General features: G+C 40.7%; 4 protein-coding genes across 6 annotated transcripts in view; all 4 read left to right on the top strand.

Moving 5' to 3' along the window:
• Positions 1 to 188: 188 nt before the first annotated feature.
• On the top strand, positions 189 to 3164 carry LOC310943157 (putative methyltransferase; the record flags this gene model as incomplete). Its single annotated transcript, XM_083908683.1, has 6 exons — positions 189 to 299; positions 411 to 571; positions 1802 to 2018; positions 2261 to 2361; positions 2854 to 2991; positions 3074 to 3164. 6 exons carry the CDS (start codon positions 189 to 191, stop codon positions 3162 to 3164), a joined length of 819 nt encoding a protein of 272 aa, XP_083764809.1.
• A 2923-nt stretch (positions 3165 to 6087) lies between these two features.
• On the top strand, positions 6088 to 8994 carry LOC310943449 (putative methyltransferase; the record flags this gene model as incomplete). The annotated part of the gene is made up of 6 exons (XM_083909020.1): positions 6088 to 6198; positions 6271 to 6431; positions 6651 to 6867; positions 7431 to 7534; positions 8659 to 8796; positions 8871 to 8994. The coding sequence occupies 6 exons, from the start codon at positions 6088 to 6090 to the stop codon at positions 8965 to 8967; spliced, it is 828 nt and encodes a 275-aa protein (XP_083765146.1). The 3' UTR covers positions 8968 to 8994.
• A 1004-nt stretch (positions 8995 to 9998) lies between these two features.
• Positions 9999 to 17769, top strand: LOC310943155 (uncharacterized protein; the record flags this gene model as incomplete). The annotated part of the gene is made up of 12 exons (XM_083908681.1): positions 9999 to 10109; positions 10192 to 10352; positions 11252 to 11468; positions 12097 to 12200; positions 13622 to 13759; positions 13835 to 13928; positions 15015 to 15149; positions 15255 to 15415; positions 15520 to 15736; positions 16722 to 16825; positions 17461 to 17598; positions 17673 to 17769. 12 exons carry the CDS (start codon positions 9999 to 10001, stop codon positions 17767 to 17769), a joined length of 1677 nt encoding a protein of 558 aa, XP_083764807.1.
• A 1677-nt stretch (positions 17770 to 19446) lies between these two features.
• ube2f (ubiquitin-conjugating enzyme E2F (putative)) overlaps positions 19447 to 24535 on the top strand; it is a 28958-nt gene continuing 23869 nt past the window's right edge. The window contains exons 1-3 of one of the 3 annotated variants that reach the window (XM_083908977.1): positions 19447 to 19641; positions 22714 to 22899; positions 24300 to 24329. In XM_083908977.1, the coding sequence (XP_083765103.1) occupies positions 22785 to 22899; positions 24300 to 24329 (145 nt within the window). In that variant the 5' untranslated portion in view covers positions 19447 to 19641; positions 22714 to 22784. Of the gene's footprint in view, positions 19642 to 21326; positions 21409 to 22418; positions 22527 to 22713; positions 22900 to 24299; positions 24330 to 24535 lie in introns of those variants that run through there. The other 2 variants (XM_083908978.1, XM_083908979.1) reach the window with 2 other exon arrangements.

The raw sequence follows: 24535 nt of genomic DNA, 5'->3' as shown, positions 1-24535 counted from the left end.
AGAGGCGGAGTGTCTGTACCTGCCCCTCCCCTCTCTGTGCATGAAAGAGGGGCGGGGTAAGAGGAGCAGTGCAGAGAGCTCTGGTCAGCAGCTTGTCCGGAGCAAGGAATCGCATTTAAAAAATATATTGCCCAGCCCTAAAAGCAAGTTGACTTCAGATCGTAATAAGGAGAAAAAAAGACACCATCATGACTCACCGCTTCTTTGAGGGGAAGGATCATGCCTCCATCTACCAAATGTATCGCTTTCCGCCTCCCGTTGGGCTCAAAAATATTATTCTTCAGTACTTGGATGACAAGGTACGGTACAGCTAAATGTATTCAGAGTGAACAACACACTGTTTTATCAAAGTTTGGAGCACTGAAGGTTACTTTTGTCTCAGAACAAAAGTACTGCGCATCTGTTCACAGAAGGGACAACCACACTTGCTGGCAGTGGATCTAGGATGCGGAACAGGTCAGAATTCTCAACTGTTCGCGCCACACTTCAAAGAAGTCGTGGGAATTGACGTCAGCGAGTGTCAGCTGGACGAGGCCAGAGAGGTGCAAAGTCACCCCAACATCACATACAGGTAATTATGACCAAAACTTCCTAGCATTTGACAGGGCATGGCCGTATGTGACGCTGCTGTTAATCTGTTATGCAGCTACTCCCGATGAACAGGCCAGGTTTGCTTCAGGCTAAGGGCTCAGGGATGAATGTGAAACACATGGCGGCTTAGTCACACTGCACAGTGCTGCTGCTGCAGAGCTCATACTGTTCCATATGGCAAGCAAGTCCATGTACTAGTAAGCTTTTTGTCCTCACTAGTAAGACAATTTGGCATAATAGTAGAACTGCTAGGGCGCACTAATAGAATGACTATGTCTTACTAGTACGTTTACTTACTAGTGGTCCCACTTTTGGCCTACTACTGCGCAAACAAACCTTACTAGTAAACTACTGCGCTGCACTAGTAACACTACTAGGCCATGCTAGTAGGCATGTGTTATGCACTACACTCTTAGAAATAGGGGTTCCAAAAGTATTCTTCTACATGGGATGAGGTTCTACCTGGAACTATTTGTTTTGAAAGGGTTCTTGGTAACGCTAATGGTTCCAGTAAGAAGCATTTTGATCCAGAGAACCCTTTAAAACCCCTTTCCTGAATAAAGGGTCCTTGGTATCACTAATGGTTCCACCTGGAACCAAAAAAGGGTTTCCCTATGAGGACAAGCCAAAGAACCTTATATGGTTCTACAGAGCACTTTTATTTCTGGTCCCTTCTAGTAGTGCCAAAATGCCTACTATTAGTACTAGTAAGGGTCCAAATGTTCACTAGGAGTACTAGTAGACATTTTGCTGTTACTAGTAGTAGTACTAGCAGCATTTTGGCTAGTAGCATTTTGGCACAACTAGTAGGGTCCAGGTAGCTACTAGTGCATGACACACTGCGCCCTACACTCTTAGAAATAAAAGTGCTAAGTAGAACCATATAAGGTTATTTGGCTTGTCCTCATAGGAGAACCCTTTTTGAACCCCTTTCCTTTTGAGGGTTCCACAAAGAACCCTTTTAAAACCCTTTAATCAGGAATCTGGATCAAAATGGTTCTTACTGGAACCATTAGTGTAACAAAGAACCCTTAAAAAAACCTTTCTTCTGAAAAGAGGCTATTTGTTCATAGGATTTGGATTTACCCTTCACAAAAAGGCCACAAAGATAAGAGAAGGATTGATCATGTCTATGTCTGCTGCTGTTTCTCTGTGTCCAGTATTTGGACTTGCATGTTCAGACCGGTCGATTTCTCTGTTTCATCTGCAGGAAAGGGACAGCAGAGGAGCTTCCATTTTCACATAACTCGGTGGACTTGCTGACGGCAGCGTCAGCAGCTCACTGGTTCGATCAGGACAAGTTCCTGGCTGAAGCAAGTCGGGTTCTGAAACCCCGAGGCTGTATAGCTCTGATGGGCTGCTCTGATATGAACAGCAAACTGCACTACAAGAACTGTGGAGAACAACTCACCCATATCTATAAAGAGGTGAGTGCACACTTGTTGAACATTAGCAACAGTTTACACTTTGACTGAGTGGGATTAGCACCAGCATCTTTTAATATGTGATTTTGGAGAGACGATGAACATTTTAACCTTGTGAAAAGTCGCTGATACAACTTTGTCACTATTTGCCGACAGACAACACACAAACAATGTAATTTAAACCACTGCTACACACAATGCAATAACTGCCAACATGGATTTATGATAATGTCATTAATTCCCAGGTGAAGCAGACACTAATGCCCCACGCAAACAGCCAAGTCACCGTATGTGAGAACAAACTGGAGGATCTTTACTCTGCCATCACTTTTCCAGACAAAGACAGGTATCAAAGTGTTCCTTTTTTAACAATAAACATTAAAACAGACTCTGAACATGGCACCTGAACACAAATAAAGGTTTTGGTGCTCAAATATAGTCCAATTCAGATGTTCTGGTACTGTGTCCTGTACAGCATCAGCCTGCCCCGATCACTGGTTCTTGTTGGTAGAGTGTAATAGAAGATTAATTACACCAGAGCTGAAATCTGCTATCCATTTGTTGTGTTCAAAATCATTTATGGAAGTGTATTAGGGGCACATGTAAAAAACATAAAACAGTATGAATTCTGACTTTAATCTCAGAATTCTCAGAAAAATGTCAGATTTCTGAGATTAAAGTGAGAATTCTGAGAAAAAACGTCAGAATTCATGCTTTTATTTATTATTTTTTACATGTGGCCCTAATACTCTTCCGTACATTTGCTATTTTGATTATTTACCATCTTCTTCTGTGGAATAACACATGGATATTGTACTGCGTCGATATACACACACAGGATCAAATATATTGAAGAAAACCATTTCATCTCATTGAGAAACCTGATGGGATTCATTGAGACCTGGTCTTTTTTCCAAACGTACAAAAAGAAAGACCCCGAGTCTGCTCAAGACCTGCTGCTCAACACTCAGGACAGGTAACCCCAATGTGCCCTAATTTACATTGATGTGTGAGGTTGTATCGAGCTGTGATATAATCACATCATCACTGCTTCACAGGTTTCTGGCTGCGATGGCTGTCACGTCTCCTGACACGGAATTAAAGTTGGAGCTGGAATATTACTGCATCCTGGCATCAAAACCACAATAAGCTTTTCCTTTGTTTTATTTAATTCTTGTATTTTTTCTTTGTCTGGTTACCCCTTTTTTACCCGCTGAAGAGGAGGAGGAAGGCCGTTTTAAATGAATAAATTGTTAAGTTGTCAATATGTCTTGTTTCTTCACACTTCAATCATACAATCCAGTGTTTTCCAAGCCTGTTCCTCAGGGAACACTGCCCTGCCATGTTTTAGATGTTGCCCTGCTCCAAAAACACCTGATTCAGATGAAACGTTACATTTTTGAAAAACATTTTTTAAACAAAAGTTGAAGCAATAATGTTTGAAGATAATTTTGACAAAAGTTGAAACATTACTAACAAAAAAGACAAAAGTTGAAACATTAATTTAAAAAAAAACAAAAGTTGAAAAAAAACATTTGGTTTAAATGACAAAAAGTTAAAACATAAAATTTCAGATGTTTTATTTTTATTTTATTTTTTTTAACAGAAGTTGAAACATGAAAATAATTGAAAAAAAAAGTGCAACATCTAAAACATGGCAGGGCAGTGTTCCCTGAGGACCAGGGTTGGGAAACACTGTCCAACAACACCACACAAGTCAAGAGCAGAATCAGCTGTTTAAGCAAGTTTTTCATGGAGAGATGAAGGAGAAAGCACAAGTCAGAATAGTAAGACATTTCTTACTATTTAATAGTAAGATCGGATAAAATGGGGGAAATATGTAGGGTAAGAGTGTGCGCGAGTGTATGGTGTGAGGGTGGCCTGTCTCTAGTCCACACTCCCGAACAGAAGGGGGCGGTAATGCGCCTGCAGATGGATGCTAACCGCCGTATAATTAAAAGAAGAAGAAGAAAAACTCTCATGCATGCAGACTTGCACGATTTCATCTTCAAAGGAGAAAACAAGGGTACGTTAACAGTCGCTCACAATGCGTAGTGTTAAACGATTTGACACATCTTTGAATAAAGTTGATATAAGTCTGTGGCAGTGGGGCATTGTTAGTGCGGCGGCTGCTGGAGGAAAAGGGCGGAAATGGCTTCAGCCGGTGGTCAGACATCTGGACAGAGAGGCACGGAGGGAGAGAGAGAGAGGAGGAAAAGTTGAGCGCAGCACAGGCGCCGCAAACGTGTGACTTGCTGTGAACTTTTCCCCCATAAATAAAAAGTATTTTCCACAAAGCCACACCGTCTCCCCGTCCTTCCGAACGAGTTGTGTTACAAAGTAGTCAGCACTGTGCGCTAGCTTAGCATAATGAATTGAAGTCTATGGGAAACATTAGCCTGCGCCGGCGTCAGTTCCTCTCTCTACTGCGCATGTCGGGTGCCGAAAGCGCTATTGTGAGCAACAACAACATTGCTTATGGTTGCTGTCTGTTGCACTAATCATAAAAAAAAGAAACAAGACAAAAGCCTGAAGTATTACCGGATACCGACTTGCACCCATTTCAAGGCTAACCGGAGACGTCTTTCGTTGCGAGACATCAGGAGGAGCGACTGGAACGAGCAAACGATAAATTAAGCAAGAATGTGCCGTGCTCACTCCATATCCGTTACGTTCATTTTTGGCCTCAGGTAAAAAGCTAACATGAATAAAGTAATAATTACAATGCGTAACAATGTTAAAAAACAATGTTTGAGAGCAACAGCGTAATTAAACTCAGGTTTAAGTCAAACTTCCGTAGCTTAGAAGCTAATGTACTCCGGTTGTTTTGCTAGTTGTGTAGAACTTTCCAGAAGGTATGGGGAGCATGTATATTTTCCTGTTTTTCATCGTTAACTGAGCACCAGAGGCTGTATGCTTTGTCGTTTTACAACCTATTAAGTTGTGTGTAGAATAAAAACCTCTTAAAGACACTCACGTTGTCCGCCGTACTTGTTCTGGTCGCCTTTCCCAGAGGATAGTTCGTGGAGCTGTAGGAAGCAGCCGGTAAACATCTGGACAAGTTGTGTTGCTAATCCTGTAACTGTTCACGTTTGTAAGCATCCAGAGTCGTGTAAGACTCTAAGTTTTCCTTGGAATGAAGACTCAGTGTCGAACAGGTACGAGTGTATATCGGGCCACTTCGTCGCGTTATTTATCCACTCACCGGCACCTAAAGGCCACATTATACTTCTTCCACTGCTTAACCACGGAGACCCCTCGAGCCGTCATACTTCTCCGTCGTGGTGACGGATACGCACTGCAATTTTTCCGCCCGATCAGTAGGGGTCGCTAAGCAAGGTTGTTGTGCTTTTGGCTACAGTGAGCAATGGCGTCCGAGAGAGAAAGACTGTTGTTGTTGAAACAGTGGCTGTTTCTCTTTTTTTTGTGTGTGTGACGGAATGCAGTTTTAAGATCATTTGAGGCGATAAATGGGCCATTTAGAGTCTAAACATATGCTGTGTGTATTAAGATATTACGTATTTATAGTTTGGTGATCAGCTCCGTTTCTGTGGACGCTCTGTGCGCACTGTGGCCGGCACAGAGCAGCGTTAGCGTTAGCTCGGCCTGTCCTGAGGACCAATCGCAGCCCTTGCCGTCTCCGTTGTCCCTTGACAGAATGACGGACACAAATATTTCGTGCAGCCAGAGATGACGCAGAGGCTCTCCGACAGTCTATCCTTCGACGCAGATACGTAGAGCACTTTACGCAGGAGTATAAATAACCCTTTAGATACCAGTGAAACACATACCACAGCCTACTGTTTATTATGATCTGACTGTGGGGCATTTGAAAAAAAAAAAAGGAATTTCAGTGCCACTCTTTCACAGTCTGTGCTCCTAACTGGCCCCCCCCCCCAAGAAAAACAAATCTAGACACACGCCCCTGGGAGCAACATTAATGGAACCTCCCATTTCCCAGGCCCAGTCGAGTCCCGTCTCTGTGCCAGGTGAAAGCCAGTGTCAAAAACTCTCTAATCTCCTCCTTGAATTAATGCTGGATTAGCAGTTCAGAGAGGCACCAGCTACAGCAATGGCCCACCGTTTCTTTAATGGCCTGGCCCATGCTGCTTCCTACTGGAAGCACAGGGTCCCTCCATCGGATGAGTTGGTACAACTGGTGCTTCAATTCCTGGGAAAACATGTAAGTGTCATCATGTTTTCCAAATGATTGTTTGGTGCCATAACAACCTGTTAATGACGAGTGATTTGGCAGAAAGGTCGTCCATTTGAGCTGGCAGTGGATGTGGGTTGTGGCCCGGGACAGGGAACTCTGCTGCTGGCGAAACACTTTGATTCGGTGGTGGGTACAGATTTGAGTCCTGCCCAGCTGGAACTGGCTTTGCAGCATTCTAAAGAGAAAAACATCACGTATAGGTAAGCATGGACTATTCAAGAGTCAGAGTTACTGTACATGGCATGGTGAAAGTGAAATACAGCCTTTAACTTTTTTAAAAACGTAACAAAATTGACTGTTGATATAGTGATTTTAGTTTTTTTTTTGGAAAATCATATGAGCTGTTCAAGTCTGACTCTCAATTCATACTGTTGTTGATGCTGAACCTTTTGAGCAAAGTATGATCGGAACATCTTTAGGGAGTGTTTGGCTGAGGAGCTGCCATTCGCTGACAGCTCAGTGGACCTGGTGACAGCCATGAGTGCGTTCCACTGGTTCGACAGGCCGCGCTTTCTCCAGGAGGTCGACAGAGTCCTGAAGCCCCGCGGCTGCTTGGCCCTGCTCAGCTACGCCATGGAGATGGAGATCGGCTACCAGGACTGCTGCTCGCACACGCTCAACCAAGTCTGCGAAGAGGTACGTGCAGAGAGTGCTGTGAAAGTGCACTGATGCACACCCATCTGTGTCCGTTATTAGTGCAAAAAAATGGAAACGAGAACTGTGCACGTGAAATCAATAAAGTTCAAGACTTTCAATGTGACATGGTCTGCATGCCACATGCTTCATTCAATGCGTCAAGCAATACTATCAGACCTGACTAAGGGAGCGTTTGTGCGTATACACCAGCAGGGCAAGGGGCGAGTGGAGTCAGACCAGGGCTGACCATGTTTACATTAGTACAGATTGATGATAACATGATACAATGTATTTTTTTTCAACAAAAAAAGAAGTAAAATGCACCGATGTAAACTGTCAAAATATTTACATTATTTTGGTCGTGCATATGGAATCTGTCTCTGAATTAACCATTGAATTAATTGGTTGTTAAAAACACCAGAATGGCATCTATTTCATTAAATGATTTCTGGGGAATGAAAATGTATTACTTGTATGACACTAATGAATTAAACACCACCATCTAGTGGTGATATTACTTTTTTTTTTTTTTTGTAATATTCTTGTCTTCTTTTCACTTTTAGTTTTATGAAGCCATGAAACCTTACCGTAACCCTTGCCTTGGTGCCACAACAGATATGATCTACCGTGCGGCATATGAAGCCATCCCTTACCCAGTCAAGGAGTGGTGAGAGACCAAAGTGTTTAGTTTTTATAAGTTTTTGTTACTAAATTCTTGATTTTTTTTTTTTTAATGTATTGAACTGTAATAAAGAAACATGTTTAAATGAATGCTTCAACATACTGTCGTGTATCCTCTGCTCTCACTGCATGGTTAGTGCCCACAGTGTAACAGACCAAATGAACCCCTGCCCAGAATAAAAACCTCAAGGCCAGAGTAAATCCCTTCTTGTGTAAATAGATGTTGATTTACACAGTATATTGACTCACTAATATTTATAAGCAGGTACAGGATCTATATTTTAGCCAATAATAAAACATTCTTGAAATTAGCTTTTTTTTCCCCCAAAACATGCATATTCAGGAATTAGGCAAATTGGGATTGTCTTATCCTCGTTATGTGGACGATAAAGCAGTAGAAGATGAATGTATGAATGAATAAAATTGAGGTTGTGAGTATACAAAAAAAACACAAGAGGGAGGCATTTGATCAAAAGTTTTTTGCAATATTGGCTCACGTTAAAGATAAAATAAGAGATTCCCCTCAGTGGGGAAATTTACAGCGTTACAGCAAGACAGTAAAGATAAGGCTAATAAATAATAACCATGCATTAACAAGAAAAGTACAATATAAAAATATATTAACACTCGGACTATATAAAAAAGTGAAATGGAATAGAATGTATAGTGTACACAATAGGCAATTTCCAGAATATATACAGTATGGACGAGATATTTACATTATAAACAGATTGAGCATGGGAAATGATATGTTTATATTGCACTTTTGTTACCACATTACGACCCACGGCTCATAATGAACTCATACAAAAAAGAAAAAGTAATAAAATTGTATGGGTAATGGGGGCGGGACTAGATAAGCTTTGCTTCTCCCGCTGTCCCTTTCGGTCATGTGTATGAATATAAATGATGATGTATGCAGATGTTGATTACTTGTCATGCCCGAAATAAACGATTCATTCATTCATTCATTCATTCATTCATTCATTCATTCATTCATACATACGTCTTGGAAATAATCGTGTAGAAACTCCAATGCTGCACTGTTTTGATAGCAATCTGTGCAAATAAAAGGTCGAAATGACGTGTATTCTTTATGTGTGTGTGTAGGGAGCAGAATAAGTGGGTGAGAAGATCCATGCCCCTGTACAGAGTCATTGGGATATGGGAGACGTTCACAGCTTATCAGGCTCTGCTGAGAGAAGACCCACAGAGGGCCACCGATCTCTCCCAGGACATGTGTGAAAGGTAGGTGAAAGGTCAGCAGGTGAACTTTGATGTGATAATGCCCTCACCCCTCCCCTTTCTCTCTCTCACGTTAGGCTGATGTCCATAATGAAGGTGACCTCAGCTGAGACTGAGGTGATGGTGGGCATCAGGTATTACTACGTGTTGGCCTGCAAACCAGAGGAACCCTGACTGTTTCCTGATGTCCATCAACGCAACCAATGAGCAAGTGTCCATCACAGATATCAGTCCGACACAGTCATTTTAGACCATAGCACTTGGGACGAAGAGAGAACATATTTAATGTGGACATTCTTGTCTTATTTCCTTTGTTTTGTTCCCTCTTTCTTCTTCATCAATGTGATTTTACATTTTGCGCTGAAGAGGAGGAGTCATGTGATTAAAAAAAAACAAAAAAACAATTAAATGAAGAAATTGTTAAGTTGCCAATGTCTTTGTCTTCTTTCTGCAGACTTCAATCATCCAATCCAATAAACGACGCCACACAAGAGTCAAGAGCAGAATCGGCCGTTTAAGCAAGTTTTTCATGTGCACGGTCCACATACTCAACTCTGCTGCTCAATCCTGCAAAACAATGTGACTCCATTTAAACGGAGAGAATAATCAGTCTTCTGAGGATATATATGTAGGTATGTAGAGCCGGTTTTGTCATTGCACACACGCACAGAAAACGTGTTATATTTGCGATAGCAAGTGTGCTTTTGCAACATTTCTTTGCCTGTAAGAGGTCAAATGTGATGAGGTCATAGTTTCAAGTAAAACAAAGTGCTATTTGGAATATATTCGTGTTTAATTAATGTTTCCAACAGGAAACGGACTCGGTTCAATTCTGCTGACTCTTTGGTGAAAGAGTAGCAACATTATTATATTTCACCCACGATCACATGGACCTTTAAGCTTCACGTGGATTTCCCTTCATTATTACATTCATTTATATTGGCAGTGCTGTACAGGAGCAAAGGTTGTGAGTTCAATCAGATTTCAGATATGAAAATATTCATGGGGCTGTCCCGTTAAACCCCCTCAAACAAGTGGAACAACTTTAATGGAACCTCCCATTTCCCAGGGCCCAGTGGCGTCCTGTCTCTGTGCCTACACACACAGTGTGAATGTCAAGTGAAAGCCAGTGAAAAAAAAAACTCTCTAATCTCATCCTTGATTTAATGCTGGATTAGCAGTTCAGAGAGGCACCAGCTACAGCAATGGCCCACCGTTTCTACAATGGCCTGGCCCACGCTGCTTCCTACAGGAAGCACAGGGTCCCTCCATCGGATGAGTTGGTACAACTGGTGCTTCAATTCCTGGGAAAACACGTAAGTGTCATCATGTTTGCAAAAAGATTTTTTTTCTGGCCATAACAACCTGTTAATAATGACACGACGAGTGATTTGGCAGAAAGGTCGTCCGTTTGAGCTGGCAGTGGATGTGGGTTGTGGCTCGGGACAGGGAACTCTGCTGCTGGGGAAACACTTTAAATCGGTGGTGGGTACAGATGTGAGTCCTGCCCAGCTGGAACTGGCTTCACAGCATGCTAAAGAGAAGAACATCACGTATAGGTAAGAATATTACATTACATTGCTTTTTTAAAAAAATACTTAAATTATGTAATTTGTTAATTGACAGACCTGGAAATCAAATGTGTTGAAATTGCCTATTGAAATTATGAAAATTTACTACTATGATTATGATTTGCTCAAATCTGACAATCCTTTAAGGAGCTTTGTGGAACCTCGGGCCATAGAGAGAACAATGTGACCCTTGTGTGGTGATGTGATGAGGCCCACATTACACAACAAGTGTGTTTAATTCTGGGATGAATGGAGAACTGGGAAACAAGGTCAATTACTGACTCCGAACTAGCTTCCCTAAACCTGAATTATTTTCCCATGACTCCACTGAATTTTACTACGACATAGTTCCCCCATGCGTCTTTGACACATTGTTAACGAAGGCCGAATAATTTCGAGAGCATATTGTATTAAAAGTATGCAATCTATTACGAAACTTTAGCAAAATGACGTCTAAGAACAATAACAAAGTTTTATTAATTCCTAACATGCCATGCTATAGCACACATTAAGAGAAATATATAAACACTTTTTGGTGTCCGTCAGATGCAGTAATATTTTAGACAGTTTAAACTGTAAAGCCATGAGTTATTCAGTCACTGAACTGGTGCTGCTTTAACTCAACAGCGTTTTTAAATGTGTTAACTGAAACTCATGCTGTTGTCGATGCTGAACCTTTTGACCAATTTATAATCGGAACATAAGCAGTAAACCACGGGCAAAGTTTAAATGAGTTAATTTTTAATCGGGTGTGAATTAATATATTAATTAATAAAAGCGGTGCAACTATTACCGATGGTGCTGTGTCACACTTGAGGATGACCCCAATTTTTTACCCAGTCAAGGTCAGACATTTTAAATGACTGTTGCTACGGCTCCATCTTCAGGGAGTGTTTGGCTGAGGAGCTGCCGTTCGCTGACAGCTCAGTGGACCTGGTGACAGCCATGACTGCGTTCCACTGGTTCGACAGGCCGCGCTTTCTCCAGGAGGTCGACAGAGTCCTGAAGCCCCGCGGCTGCTTGGCCCTGCTCAGCTACACCATGGACATGGAGATCGGCTACCAGGACTGCTGCTCGCACGCGCTCAACCAAGTCTGTGAAGAGGTACGTGCAGAGAGTGCTGTGAAAGTGCACCGATGCACACTCATGTGTATGTTAATAGTGCAAAAATGTATATATATATATATACATATATATGCACACACATATGTATGTATATACATTTATACACATGTATATGTATATATGTTACATTGTCTGCATGCTATATGCGTCATTCAACGTGTCAAGCAATACTATCAGACCTGACGGGAGCGTTTGTGTGTATACACCAGCAGGTCAAGGGTCGAGTGGAGTCAGACAGCACTTATCTCATCAAACGGCTGAACAACCATGTTTACATTAGTATAGATTGATGATAACTTGATACAATGTAATTTTTGTCAACAAAAAAAAAAGTAAGATGCACTGATTATCAAATTATTTTCATTATTTTGGCCGTGCCAATTGAATCTGTCTCTGAATTAGCCATTGAATTAATTGGTTGTTAAACAACCTGTTAAAATACACCGGAATGGCATCTACTTCATTAAAAGATTTCAGGGGAATAAACATGTTTCAATTTATTACAAGTGTGACACTATCAAGTCAAATTGAACAACACCACCATCTAGTGGTGAACTTTCCTTTTTTTTCTTCTTTTGTAATATTCTTGTCTTCTTTTCGCTTTCAGTTTTATGAAGCCTTGAAACCTTACCGTAACCCTTGCCTTGGTGCCACAACAGATGTTCTCTACCAGGCGGCATATGAATCCATCCCTTACCCAGTCAAGGAGTGGTGAGAGACCACATTGTTTTTAGAAGTTTTCTGAATCTCTTTTTTTTAAACAAAATTCCTGATATTCCTTTTTTTTATAATTTTTTTTCAACAAACATTTAACAGTAATAAAGAAACACGTTTAAATGCATGTTTAAACCTACGGTCATGTATTCTCTAGGCCACAGTAAAACTTTCATGTGTATTGATATTTTGATTATATTTACACTGTATATTCACTCATTTATTTATAAACAGGAACCTGAATTTAGCTTTCTCACTTAACTTACATGACACAGCTTAAAACCCAATAAAATGTTGAACACTGAACACAGTAATTCTTGTATAAATACAATTAAAACCTCTTTTCTCACCATCATACCCGGGATATAATCTAGCATAGACCTCTTTAACCCTTGGTTTATTCTGGACTGGGGGGTTCCAGGTTGGAACAAGGGCCTTTCTGCATGGATAAAGCAGTGGAAGATGAATGAATTCATTAATTCAGTGTTTCCCAACCCTGATCCTCAGGGATCACTGCCCTGCCATGTTTTAGATGTTGTCCTGCTCCAAAAACACCTGATTCAAATGAATTGTCGTCTAGTCATCAAGCTCTGCAGAAGCCTGATAACCAACTTTTGTCTTTTTTTTTTTTTCAAATAATTTAATGTTTCAACTTTTGTTTTTTTTCCAAAAAAATTAGTTTCAACTTTTGTCTTTTTTTTAAAAAAATGGAATGTTTCAACTTTTGTTAAAAAAAAATTACAAATGTAATTTTTTCAACTTTTGTTTAAAATAAATCAGAAATTGAATGTTTCAACTTTTCTTTAAAAAATGTTTTTTGAGTTTCAACTTTTGTAATTTTTTCAAAAATGTAATGTTTCAACTTTTGTGAAAACAAAAATCAAACATTTAATGTTTCAACTTTTGTGAAAACAAAAATCAAACATTTAATGTTTCAACTTTTGTTAAAAAAAAATGTTGTTTTTTTTAAAAATGGAATGTTTCTACTTTTGTCAATTTTTTTTTCTCATAAATGTAAACAGGTGTTTTTGGAGCAGGGCAACGTCTAAAACATGGCATGGCCGCGTTCCCTGAGGACCAGGGTTGGGAAACTCTGCATTAATTAATAAAAATTGAGGTTGTGAGGTTACAAAAAAATCCACTAGAGGGAGGCATTTGATCAAAAGTTTGTGCTATATGACTCAATACTTTGACCCACAGCTCGTAATGAACTCATACATACATCTTAGAAATAATCATTTAGAAACTCCATCTCTGCACTGTTTTGATAGTAATCTGTGCAAATTGTGTGCATTTGCTTGCTTGCATGTGTGTGTGTGTGTGTGTGTGTGTGTGTGTGTGTGTGTGTGTGTGTGTGTGTGTGTGTGTGTGTGTGTGTGTGTGTGTGTGTGTGTGTGTGTGTGTGTGTGTGTGTGTAGGGAGCAGAATATGTGGGTGAGAAGATCCATGCCCCTGTGCAGCTTCATTGGGATGTTGGAGACGTTCACAGCTTATCAGGCTCTGCTGAGAGAAGACCCACAGAGGGCCACCGATCTCTCCCAGGACATGTGTGAAAGGTAAGGTGAAAGGTCAGCAGGTGAACTTTGATGTGATAATGCCCTCACCCCTCCCCTTTCTCTCTCTCACTTTAGGCTGATGTCCATAATGAAGGTGACCTCCGCTGAGACTGAGGTGATGGTGGGCATCAGGTATTACTACGTGTTGGCCTGCAAACCAGAGGAACCCTGACTGTTTCCTGATGTCCATCAACGCAACCAAGGAGCAAGTGTCCGTCACAGATATCAGTCTGATACAGTCATTTTAGACCATAGCACTTGGGACGAGGAGAGAACATATTTAACCCTTTAAGGTACTACTCAACCATTTGGTCGACCACACTTTAAGTCCCTATATCTCATTGAAAAATACATCAAGCTGAACTCACTAACACTAAATGAATGTGACTTGTTCTGAATGTTGTACTTTATGAATTATGCAAACCAGGTTTATTATGAACAGACGTCTCAACCGTTTGGTAGAGGCCTGTATCTAAAATACTGTAGGATCCAATAAAAAAAAAAAAAAATATATATATATATTGATTGGCATTATTGTTAGCATAAGTAACTAAAATAAAATAATAATAAAAAATAAAAAAATTCCATTGCTTTTTTCTTGGCGTGTACTTTAAAGGATTAATGTGGACATTTTTGTCTTATTTTCTTTGTCTTGTTACCTCTTTTTTCTTAATCAATGTAATTTTACATTTTGCGCTGAAGAGGAGGAGGAGATGCCATGCCATTTAAAAATAAAAAATTAAAATTGAATGAAGAAATTGTTTAGTTGCCAATATGTCTTGTCTCTTCACACTTCAATCCAACGACGCCACACAAGAGTCAAGAGCAGAATCAGCCGTTTAAGCAAGTTTTTCATGTGCACAGTCCACATACTCAACTCTGCTGCTCAACCCTGCAAAACAACGTGGCTCCATTCAAACACAAACAGAGTAAAAGTTTGCATTAGCAAGTGTGCTTTTGCAGCATGTCTTTGCCTGCAAGAGGTAAAATGTGATGAGGTAATTTCAACAAAAAAAAAAATTGGCAGTGTTGTACAGGAGCAAATGTTGTGCAACAAAGCAAGCGAGTTCAATCAGATTTCACATCATGTGAAAATATTTGTGGTCCATTCAAACATCCTCAAACAAGTGGAAAAACTTTAATGGAACCTCCCATTTCCCAAGCCTCCCTGCCGCTCCAGGCGTGAGAGTCCTGTCTCTGTGTGTCCACACACAAAATATCTAATCTCATCCTTGAATTAATGCTGGATTAGCAGTTCAGAGAGGCACCAGCTACAGCAATGGCCCACCGTTTCTTTAATGGCCTGGCCCATGCTGCTTCCTACAGGAAGCACAGGGTCCCTCCATCGGATGAGTTGGTACAACTGGTGCTTCAATTCCTGGGAAAACATGTAAGTGTCATCATGTTTTCAAAATGATTGTTTCTGTTGACTTATTGCCACTGCACATGGTGCCATAACAACCTGTTAATAATAACATGACGAGTGGTTTGGCAGAAAGGTGGTCCATTTGAGCTGGCAGTGGATGTGGGTTGTGGCTCGGGACAGGGAACTCTGCTGCTGGGGAAACACTTTGATTCGGTGGTGGGTACAGATGTGAGTCATGCCCAGCTGGAACTGGCTTTGCAGCATTCTAAAGAGAAAAACATCATGTATAGGTAAGAATATTCTCTTCACAGCATTTTTAAATATGTTAACTGAAACTCTTTTACCTAGTCGAGTCAGATGTTTTAAATGACTGTTGCTACGGCTCCATCTTCAGGGAGTGTTTGGCTGAGGAGCTGCCGTTCGCTGACAGCTCAGTGGACCTGGTGACAGCCATGACTGCGTTCCACTGGTTCGACAGGCCGCGCTTTCTCCAGGAGGTCGACAGAGTCCTGAAGCCCCGCGGCTGCTTGGCCCTGCTCAGCTACACCATGGACATGGAGATCGGCTACCAGGACTGCTGCTCGCACGCGCTCAACCAAGTCTGTGAAGAGGTACGTGCAGAGAGTGCTGTGAAAGTAATTTCAATGAATTTTGAAATTCAGGAAATGATCTATTTGCTTTGATGCACTTTGACAGTGAGCTGACTTTCTTCAAAAAAACAAAAAGTATCTCGAAATGACTTGAAATTTACCATCATAGTAGTTGGGGTCGTCCTGAACAAGGATCCGTTGAAAATATTTGCAAAACTCTCAAGGAATAATTTAAATGAATTTTTGAAATTCAGGAAATGATCCATTTGCCCTGATGCACTTTGACAGTGAGCTGACTTTCTTCAAAAAAACAAAAAGTATCTCGGAATGACTTGAAATTCACCATCATAGTAGTCGGGGTCTCCCTGAACAAGAATCCGTTGAAAATATTTGCAAACCTCTTAAGGAATAATTTAAATGGATTTTTGAATTTCAGGAAATGATCCATTTGCCCTTATGCACTTTGACAGTGATTATGCTTTCTTGGTGGTGCAGATCCATATGAGTTGGCTCATTCGTCTTGGATCAATGAAGACCTGGAGAGTCTTCCGTCTATTATGAATCTTGATATCATCAATAACGTCTTTATTCAACCTAACCTTAACCTTAACACCAGCAGGGCAAGGGGCGAGTGGAGTCCAGAAGCTCTTATCCCATCAAACGGCGAAACAAGCATGCTTTTTGGGCAGTCATAATTGAGCAGCACTAAACACTGAAAAAGGAAGCTTTATCCTATTTCCCTTTAACTTACATTAGTATATATTGGTATTATTTGGCTGATGATAAGTTGATACAATTACATTTTTGTCAAGATGTCACTAAATTAAAAAAAAGTAAAATAATAAAATGCACTGTTGTTATTATTTTTGGCCATAGATATGAAATCTGTCTCTGAATTATTGAATTAATTAGTTGGGTTACTTCTGCAAGGTAAAAGTAGGTGTGAAACAACACCGCCATCTAGTGGTGATATTTCTTTTGTAATATTCTTCTCTTCTTTTTACAGTTTTATGAAGACTTGAAACCTTACCGTAACCCTTGCCTTGGTGCCACAACAGATGCTCTCTACCGGGCGGCATATGAATCCATCCCTTACCCGGTCAAGGAGTGGTGAGAGACCACATTGTTTTTAGTTTTCTGAATCTTACAATCAAAACGTCTTTACACAAGTGGGGTATATTCTCAACATAATACCCGAAGTATAATCTAGCATAGGCGTCTTTACTGGATTTATTCTGGACTGGGGGGTTCCTGGTTGGAACAAGGGCCTTTCTGCATGGATAAAGAGGTGGAAGATGAATGAATGAATGAATAAAATTGAGGTAGATTAAGATTAAGAACCCTTTAAGTCCCGCAAGGGGAAATTTAATTCTGCAGTGAGTTAGTGAACACACACAGCACACAGTGAGGTGGAGAACATGCTAACCCAGCGCAGTGAGCTGCCATGCCAGTGAGCGGTGCTCGGGGAGCAGTGAGGGGGTTAGGTGCCTTGCTCAACAGCACTTCAGCTGCGGACTGGTCGGGGATTGAATCGGCTACCTTCCGGTCTCGAGCTCGATGCCCCAACCACTAGGCCACAGCTGCCCCCAAGTAGTAGTAGTGAGGTTACAAAAGAATCCACTGGAGGGAGGCATATGACCAAAAGTGTTCACTGCACTGTTTTCATAGTAATCTCTGCATATACAAATCCTATAAATTAAATGTATTAAATACATTTCATTGTGTGCATTTGCCTTGCTGTGTAGGAAGAAGAATATGTGGGTGAGAAGATCCATGCCCCTGTACGGCTTCATTGGGATGTTGGAGACCTTCTCAACTTATCAGGCTCTGCTGAGAGAAGACCCACAGAGGGCCACCGATCTCTCCCAGGACATGTGTGAGAGGTAGGTGAAAGGTCAGCAGGTGAACTTTGATGTGATGATGCCCTCACCCCTCCCCTTTCTCTCTCTCACTTTAGGCTGATGTCCGTAATGAAGGTGACCTCAGCTGAGACTGAGGTGATGGTGGGCATCAGGTATTACTACGTGTTGGCCTGCAAACCAGAGGAACCCTGACTGTTTCCTGATGTCCATCAACGCAACCAAGGAGCAAGTGTCCGACACAGATATCAGTCCGATACAGTCATTTTAGACCATTTATGATGAAACTATGAAGCTGTTAACGCACTTGTGCCGAGTCATTTCAAGAAAATAATTTTCCAACTGCATAACAAAAACTATTTGCAGAAATAAACCGCCCCAAACATAACTCAGCTAAAATGCTTTTGATGCTTATTTTTGGATAGGATTTTTGGATTTTACATTTTTATCTGTCATGATCCAATAATTTTGACCAGTATCTACCTCGAACCGCCCTTATTTGTGACTGAGTACAACCCCTTCCCCCTTTGTGGTTCTCACCACAGTGAAGAAGTTAAAGCAAAAACACAGAGTAAAAACAAGAGTTGTATTCCTATGACATGTGCATTAATCGCGTTCTTGCAGAGAAGTTTTTTATCTCTCGTAAGCAAATTAGTCACATCTGGGTCACGGGGTCCAGCAGAAGGAGCAAAGCCCCCGGTTATTTCTACTGTTGCTGCTGAGTCACAGTCACTGTTTGATCTGAGCTGACGGCCAGATATGAGTGTGGTATTAAAGTTACCTAATCCGTCATTTCAGGTTTAAATAAACCGGTGTCAACCTTAAAATTCAGTCCAGTGATTTGGTTTATGCCTGCAATGCAGTAATGAGTAAACAGAAAACTTGAAAAAAAAACTTGTGTTTAAACTGCGACATCTCCTACAACCTTTGAAATTAAATCATCTGCCATTGTTGAGATTTATTCATGGGTTGTGACCAGTTGTGACATAAATTGTGGGAAAATGTTCAGACCAAAAATCTAAATGTAAAGTTTTAGAGTTGAGAATGTTTATTAAATCACAACTACAACTACTACTAATAATAATTATAATTATGTGTTACATTTTCTGCCAGTTCTCCCCAATCATGGATGAGCGATGGAAATGTAAGTAAAGACAGTTTTACAGCCTTTAAGAAATAACCCAACTCTGGACTCAATGTCATGATAAATCCTAATATTTTTTCCATTATACAGACTGCACATGGTTTTTTAACTTGAGGTCAACATTTTCCAAGTCACTGTTGTGCTGCACACATCAAAGTTGACAGGAGCTAAATAAATATGGCTTTTCTTCTTCTTCTTCAAAAAAGGTGCTGAGGAGATAAACAGACTTTAAATGACTCGAGGTACATTTTCTATCAGTTAATTCCTCCCTTTGGCCAGAAAAGCACCACATTATTAATATTTTTTTAATCCTGTCTCTCGACACAGACATTGAGCCTGAAGACACATGTGACAGAAACATTTCATTTTGAAGTGAATCCCATTTTTCTTTTAGTGAAAAAACAAAAACAAAACACCCATGTTATTTTTGGTCCATTTTTATTTGTAAATGTTTTGACTTTTGTAATATAATATAATATAATATAATATAATATAATATAATATAATATAATATAATATAATATAATATAATATAATATAATAATAATATAATAATAATATAATAATAATATAATAATATATATAATACCGCAACTGCACATTTGTAGCATTAAACATTCCAACTAACCGGAACTCGAGAGCGGCGGAACTGTTTATCACTCTCCTTTGAACCCGGACAACAATAACGAAAGGCAATCACCGCACTTCCGTTGCTCATGACGCCGGAGCGAAGTTGTGACAGCTGATTATTCTGTCAGGGTAAATCCACTCACAGTCCTCAAATCCTCTGCGTGGACAGGACTCAGGAGTCGGCTGTGCCTGCGACAGTCTGCGGCTGGAGTTGCAGACGGCGGCTTGAACAGCAGAGGAGTTCTGCCTGGCTGATTATGGTGTAGCACGGAGCGCTAGCTTTGAGACAGCAGGTAAAAATCCAAAAACACTGCTAAAATAACACTTCTAACATTGTGCTCGCATAAACACTCAAAGCTGCATTTTCACCCTTGGGAAACGGCTCAGTCACGCGTGGGAGGAGCACACTTTTTGAGCGGACACGGGTTTTAAGGTTGGATATTGTATCTAGCTAACTGTGATTAGCAGTGTTAGCGGCTTGTTATTACAGTGAGTTCACCAGCCGAACAGTGCACATGTCATTTAAAATTGTATTTAAACCATCGCCGAGGATAACGCATAAAGTATATGAGCTATATGGATACTTTCGTTAGTTTAAGGGGGTCTCAAACTGAAACGACCTGGGGGCCAGTGAGTGTCCAGTGTGGTCATGAGGAGGCCGGTCATGTGAAACAAAGTTCAGCTAAGTGTGAAATTAGCTAAAAGCGTAGCACAGTATTCCATCACGACAATGCAATGACAACATACGTGATGATATTTCACAGAATGTCAAAGTAAAAGTGTTTGTTATGATATGGAACACTAGACAACAAAAAAGACGTTACGTTAAAAAGAGTTTAATGTGTGATTCATGTAATCTTAGGTATTGTTATTATAAAATGATTGCTCACTTTTCATGACATGAAAAGCTAACCATGTTTAGTATTAAATATTGTCTATAATTTAGCTACAGGTGGAGGAGGTTGTGGGACAGTTCTCATTAAAACTTGGGTGGGCTGCATTAAAATGTCTGTGGGCTACGAGTTTGAGAACCTCTGATCTACAGTAATGCATCTGTAGTTTGTGTAGTTTCAGTACAACAGGCAGTCGTGCCCAGTGAGTTCCTCACTCGCTTGTGTTTGTGCAGGCTAGATTTCACTGTCTATGTTTTTGTTCTAGTGTCAGGCTTCATTTTCACAAAATAGTAGTAGTAGTAGTAATAGGAAGGCTGACCTAGGTCTGTTTTGTTTTTCTCCACTGTTAATATCCATCCGGTCCACACAGAATGTGTGACTGCATGCACTCTTGCAATCTATGAGGACAAATTGCATCATTTAGCAAATGTATTTCACTTTAATCAGTCATTGTAAACAAATGATGAAGTATGCAAATTCATTCTGCCTTTTGCACGGACAGCTGATATCTTGCTTCCTGAAGCCATCAGCTATGTATGCACATTCTAAATCTACGTTCTTCATTGTCTTCCAATTCGTCAGCTGCTTGTTGCTAAAAATGTCCCCGCTGATTTACAGCAGTTATAATTACACATCGTCATTGTTTGTTTTATGAGACATGTTGTATCCCTCTGTTGACTGCCTCTGCCGCGCTCCACCCTGCCATTGCAGCTATCTCACTCGTATCCAGGTTGTCTGGGTCAGTGAGCAGCACCAGGCTGCAGTGATTGACAGCTCAGGCAGGTGGACGTTTAGTGTGTCTCACTGAGGCATATTTGTTACCCGATACCGTCCATCTCTGCCACTGCTGCTCCTCAAATGAGTCCAGGCAGGGGTCAGACTGGATACATGTATTGCAGAGAGACGTCTGTGAAGTGTTCCCATAGAGTGAGGCGAAAGGCCTCCATACCACCAGCGAGAGTGGGTTGTCCACTAATAAGGTTGTTGGTTTGATCTCTAGCTTCCAGTCTGAATATTTAAAGTGTTTTCTTTTAGATATGAAAGCTGAAAAAAGTGGGACCTTCTTGACCTTCTCTGGAGTTTGCAATTTACAAAATGACAAATACAGCAGGAGATTGTCTTGGTCAGAATCCATCACAACTGCAGGAAAATGTCTAGAACATCCAGGTGTTGTGTTTACATTTTCCCGAAATGTGATATTATTTGGAACGTGAAATGCAAAGTTCACCTTCGAACTGAAATGACCTGCTGGAAAATGCATGCTGCCAATTGAAGTACCCCTTAAAATCCAGCAGAGGGCACAGGTGAGGTTTTCATATCATAATGATGTTTTTTTTTTAGCTGCAGCAGCCGCAGCAGTGACAGGATTTTGGAGCTGCAAGTCTACAGTACAATGAGGGAGACTCCTCTTTCTGCAGATAACAAGCCCTCTTTTGGTCCGGAGCGTGCACCGAATATCCGCACATCTTAAAGCTGCTTCTCAGCTGTGTGTGCTGTGCTCGGGAAATCAGTGCGCTTTGAGAGTGTGTATTCTCGTCTGCTGGTAAATAGAAATAAAGCTGCAATCCAGTCTGATCAGGGCTGTCCATTACACTAGCAGCACAGTTATTAAGTTATGGAATGATTATTTAATCAAGTAATGAAAACTGTGATGTTTGTGGTGTATTTGTGAAGTGCGGACAGCAGCTCGGTTCATTCTCATGGCTCACTCGGGCATTATGTGGAAATTTGACAACAAGGAGCTGGCAGGAGAAAATACGGAAAATGCTCAGATTAACTTTTCGTATTTGTGTTCTCACATGCATACAGCCGGCTGCTTTCAGTCACGGACTGAAGTTGGTGCATTCTCCTGAAGTTTACCGGCCTTCAGCACTTATCTGAATGCAGCTCGGGTTTCCTTTTGCAAGACACTGAAACACAATTTGCCCCTAAGTGTTGTGGCTCTGGAGATGTGTTATATATAGAAGCACTGTGTGATTGCACATGTGAATGTTAAGTGCTTTGCGAGCGGTCATTAGGACAAGAATGCAGTCTACTGGGTACAATGCACAATGCACTCCTATAGCAAAGAGACGGGTGTATCCATTCATTCACCCGATCAGTGTAATTGGCACCCAATCCGATCTTTTTATTATTGATTATCTTGTGATGCAGAGCCCTGATATATGCATACATATTTACTAATTAGAAGAAAAGGAAGAGATGATCATCGACTTCAAAATGTGATTGGGAACTTCGAACTGTGGAGGTCACCATTGCAGAAGAAGAAGAATACGCAGACCAGGGTTGTTTCCTTTTTGTTGCTGTAGTCGCACCACAAATTAAAGTTACTAAATATTAATTCTATGCAGGAAAAAGTATTTCATAACCGAAAAACAGCCTTGACCCAATTCCATGAGAATCTTTTTTTCTTGACTGTGTAATATGATAAACATGGAATAATGAATTCTTCATGCTCCGTTTGATCATCAGGCATCTGAGCAGTGGTGTGGTGCAGTGCAGCAGCGTGGGGGCAGACGGAGGCAGGTCACAGCACCGGAGCCATGCTTACATTGGCCAATAAACTGAAGAGGGACGATGGAGGAAGGACTGGCCGGGCCTCAGGAGCCTCCGACTCCACCCACAGAGTCTCCATCAGGGACCGCCTCCTTACCAAAGGTACCTGGGTCTGTGGGTCACTCTCTGCTTCGGCTAACACTTTAAGACAGAGTTGATGTTGGAGATGAGAAGTGACGTGTTTGCAAACAGTACAGTTATTTCTACTGACCTAACTTCTAATCCTTATGATACAGTTTTCAGTCATACATACTCACTTTCAGACATTTCTCTCACCTGACCCGACCTGTCTAATAAAACTGCTTTGATCCAAGTGTCGGGTTTAATTTCAGATGCGGGTGCAAATGAACAGGATATCATCTGCATATGCAGCTTAAATTAGGACAGTTAAAGCGTAGAAAACAGTGGGAAGCCAATTATTTTAAGAAGGACTGTCGGTGTCTGATAGTGCTGAACGATTATGATTTGTGATAAATATATATATAAAAAGTCAAGTTTCTGATGGAGCATTAGCACATGACACCATTAAAATATGTGCTACTTTATTTTCTAATGGAAGGATAAGACTTCTATTGATTGTTTTGCACTGTTAAAATTTGCATAGAATTATTATCAAAAACAGAACAAATAAATTGCAGCCTTTTTGTGATTTGCTAATCCTGTTTTAAATTGCGTTTTTTGATTCTGGAAATTGTACTTTTTGGTGCTTGTGCATGCTCTATTAATTTGGGTGAAATTGAATAAAGTTCATAGGAACATAACTTGAATTCTGAATGAATTCTTCATGCTCCCCTTCCTCCATGGACGCTGTTTAGGCTTTTCCTTTGGTTTTTCATGCCTCTGTTGCTGCAGTCCTTCATCTTTTTCTCTCTGTCCGTGTCCTTGCCTCTTGCTGCTTCGCTTTTTATTTATAGTTTCTGCTTATTACCCTGAGAGACAACATCATCAACATGACACCTGCTCACTCTCTCTTTTAAGTCCCAGAGAGTCGCCCTTGTTGTCACCTTTATCACCTTTAATCGTGTGCATTTACTTGTGATCTGACTTGTCTTAAAATGTTAAAATAAAAGGGTTTTGTATAGGTCGGTTTTGTGTGTTTAATATTGTAGTTTTCATATTCACAGCAGATCTAGCAACATTCTTATCACCACAGCTCTGCTATCGTTTACAGTTCTACGTGTCAATGTCAGAATAATACCCTCCAGTATTATGTTTGGGTGATCGTGATGCCAGAGTAGGTTTTGTTGATGTTTTTGCACCGCTTGCCAAAACAGTAATAATTATGAAGTATAGGAATTTGTGTCACTGTGTATTTTTTTTCTCCTGTTTAAAAAACAAAACAAAAAAAAAACATAATATTCTGGGCAGACTAGGGAAAAGCTGCTCACACATTATAAATGATGAACTTTTCAGAGTCACTGAGCAAGTGCTGTGTCATAACTCTATCCGATTTAAAATCATCGCTGAGTCATTGTTGTGATTTTTTTTCCTTCTCTTGACAGAAGTTGCAGAACTTGAAACCAATCTCCCCAGTAAGTACACCACACACACCTCTGCACTCTGCAATCTCTCTCACACACACACACACACACACACACACACACACCCCCCCACACGCACACACACACACACACACACACACACACACACACACACACACACACACACACACACACAGCGTGTGTCTGACTCCTTTATGAGGATTTATTGCTCTTTCACCTCTTCCCCATGCTTATAA

The sequence above is a fragment of the Microchirus variegatus genome, assembly GCF_963457635.1.
Source record: "Microchirus variegatus genome assembly, chromosome: 22".
In the NCBI taxonomy this organism is placed as follows: Eukaryota; Metazoa; Chordata; class Actinopteri; order Pleuronectiformes; family Soleidae; genus Microchirus; species Microchirus variegatus.
The sequence above is the reverse complement of the archived record's forward strand: the minus strand, read 5'-3'. Positions and strand labels throughout refer to the sequence as shown.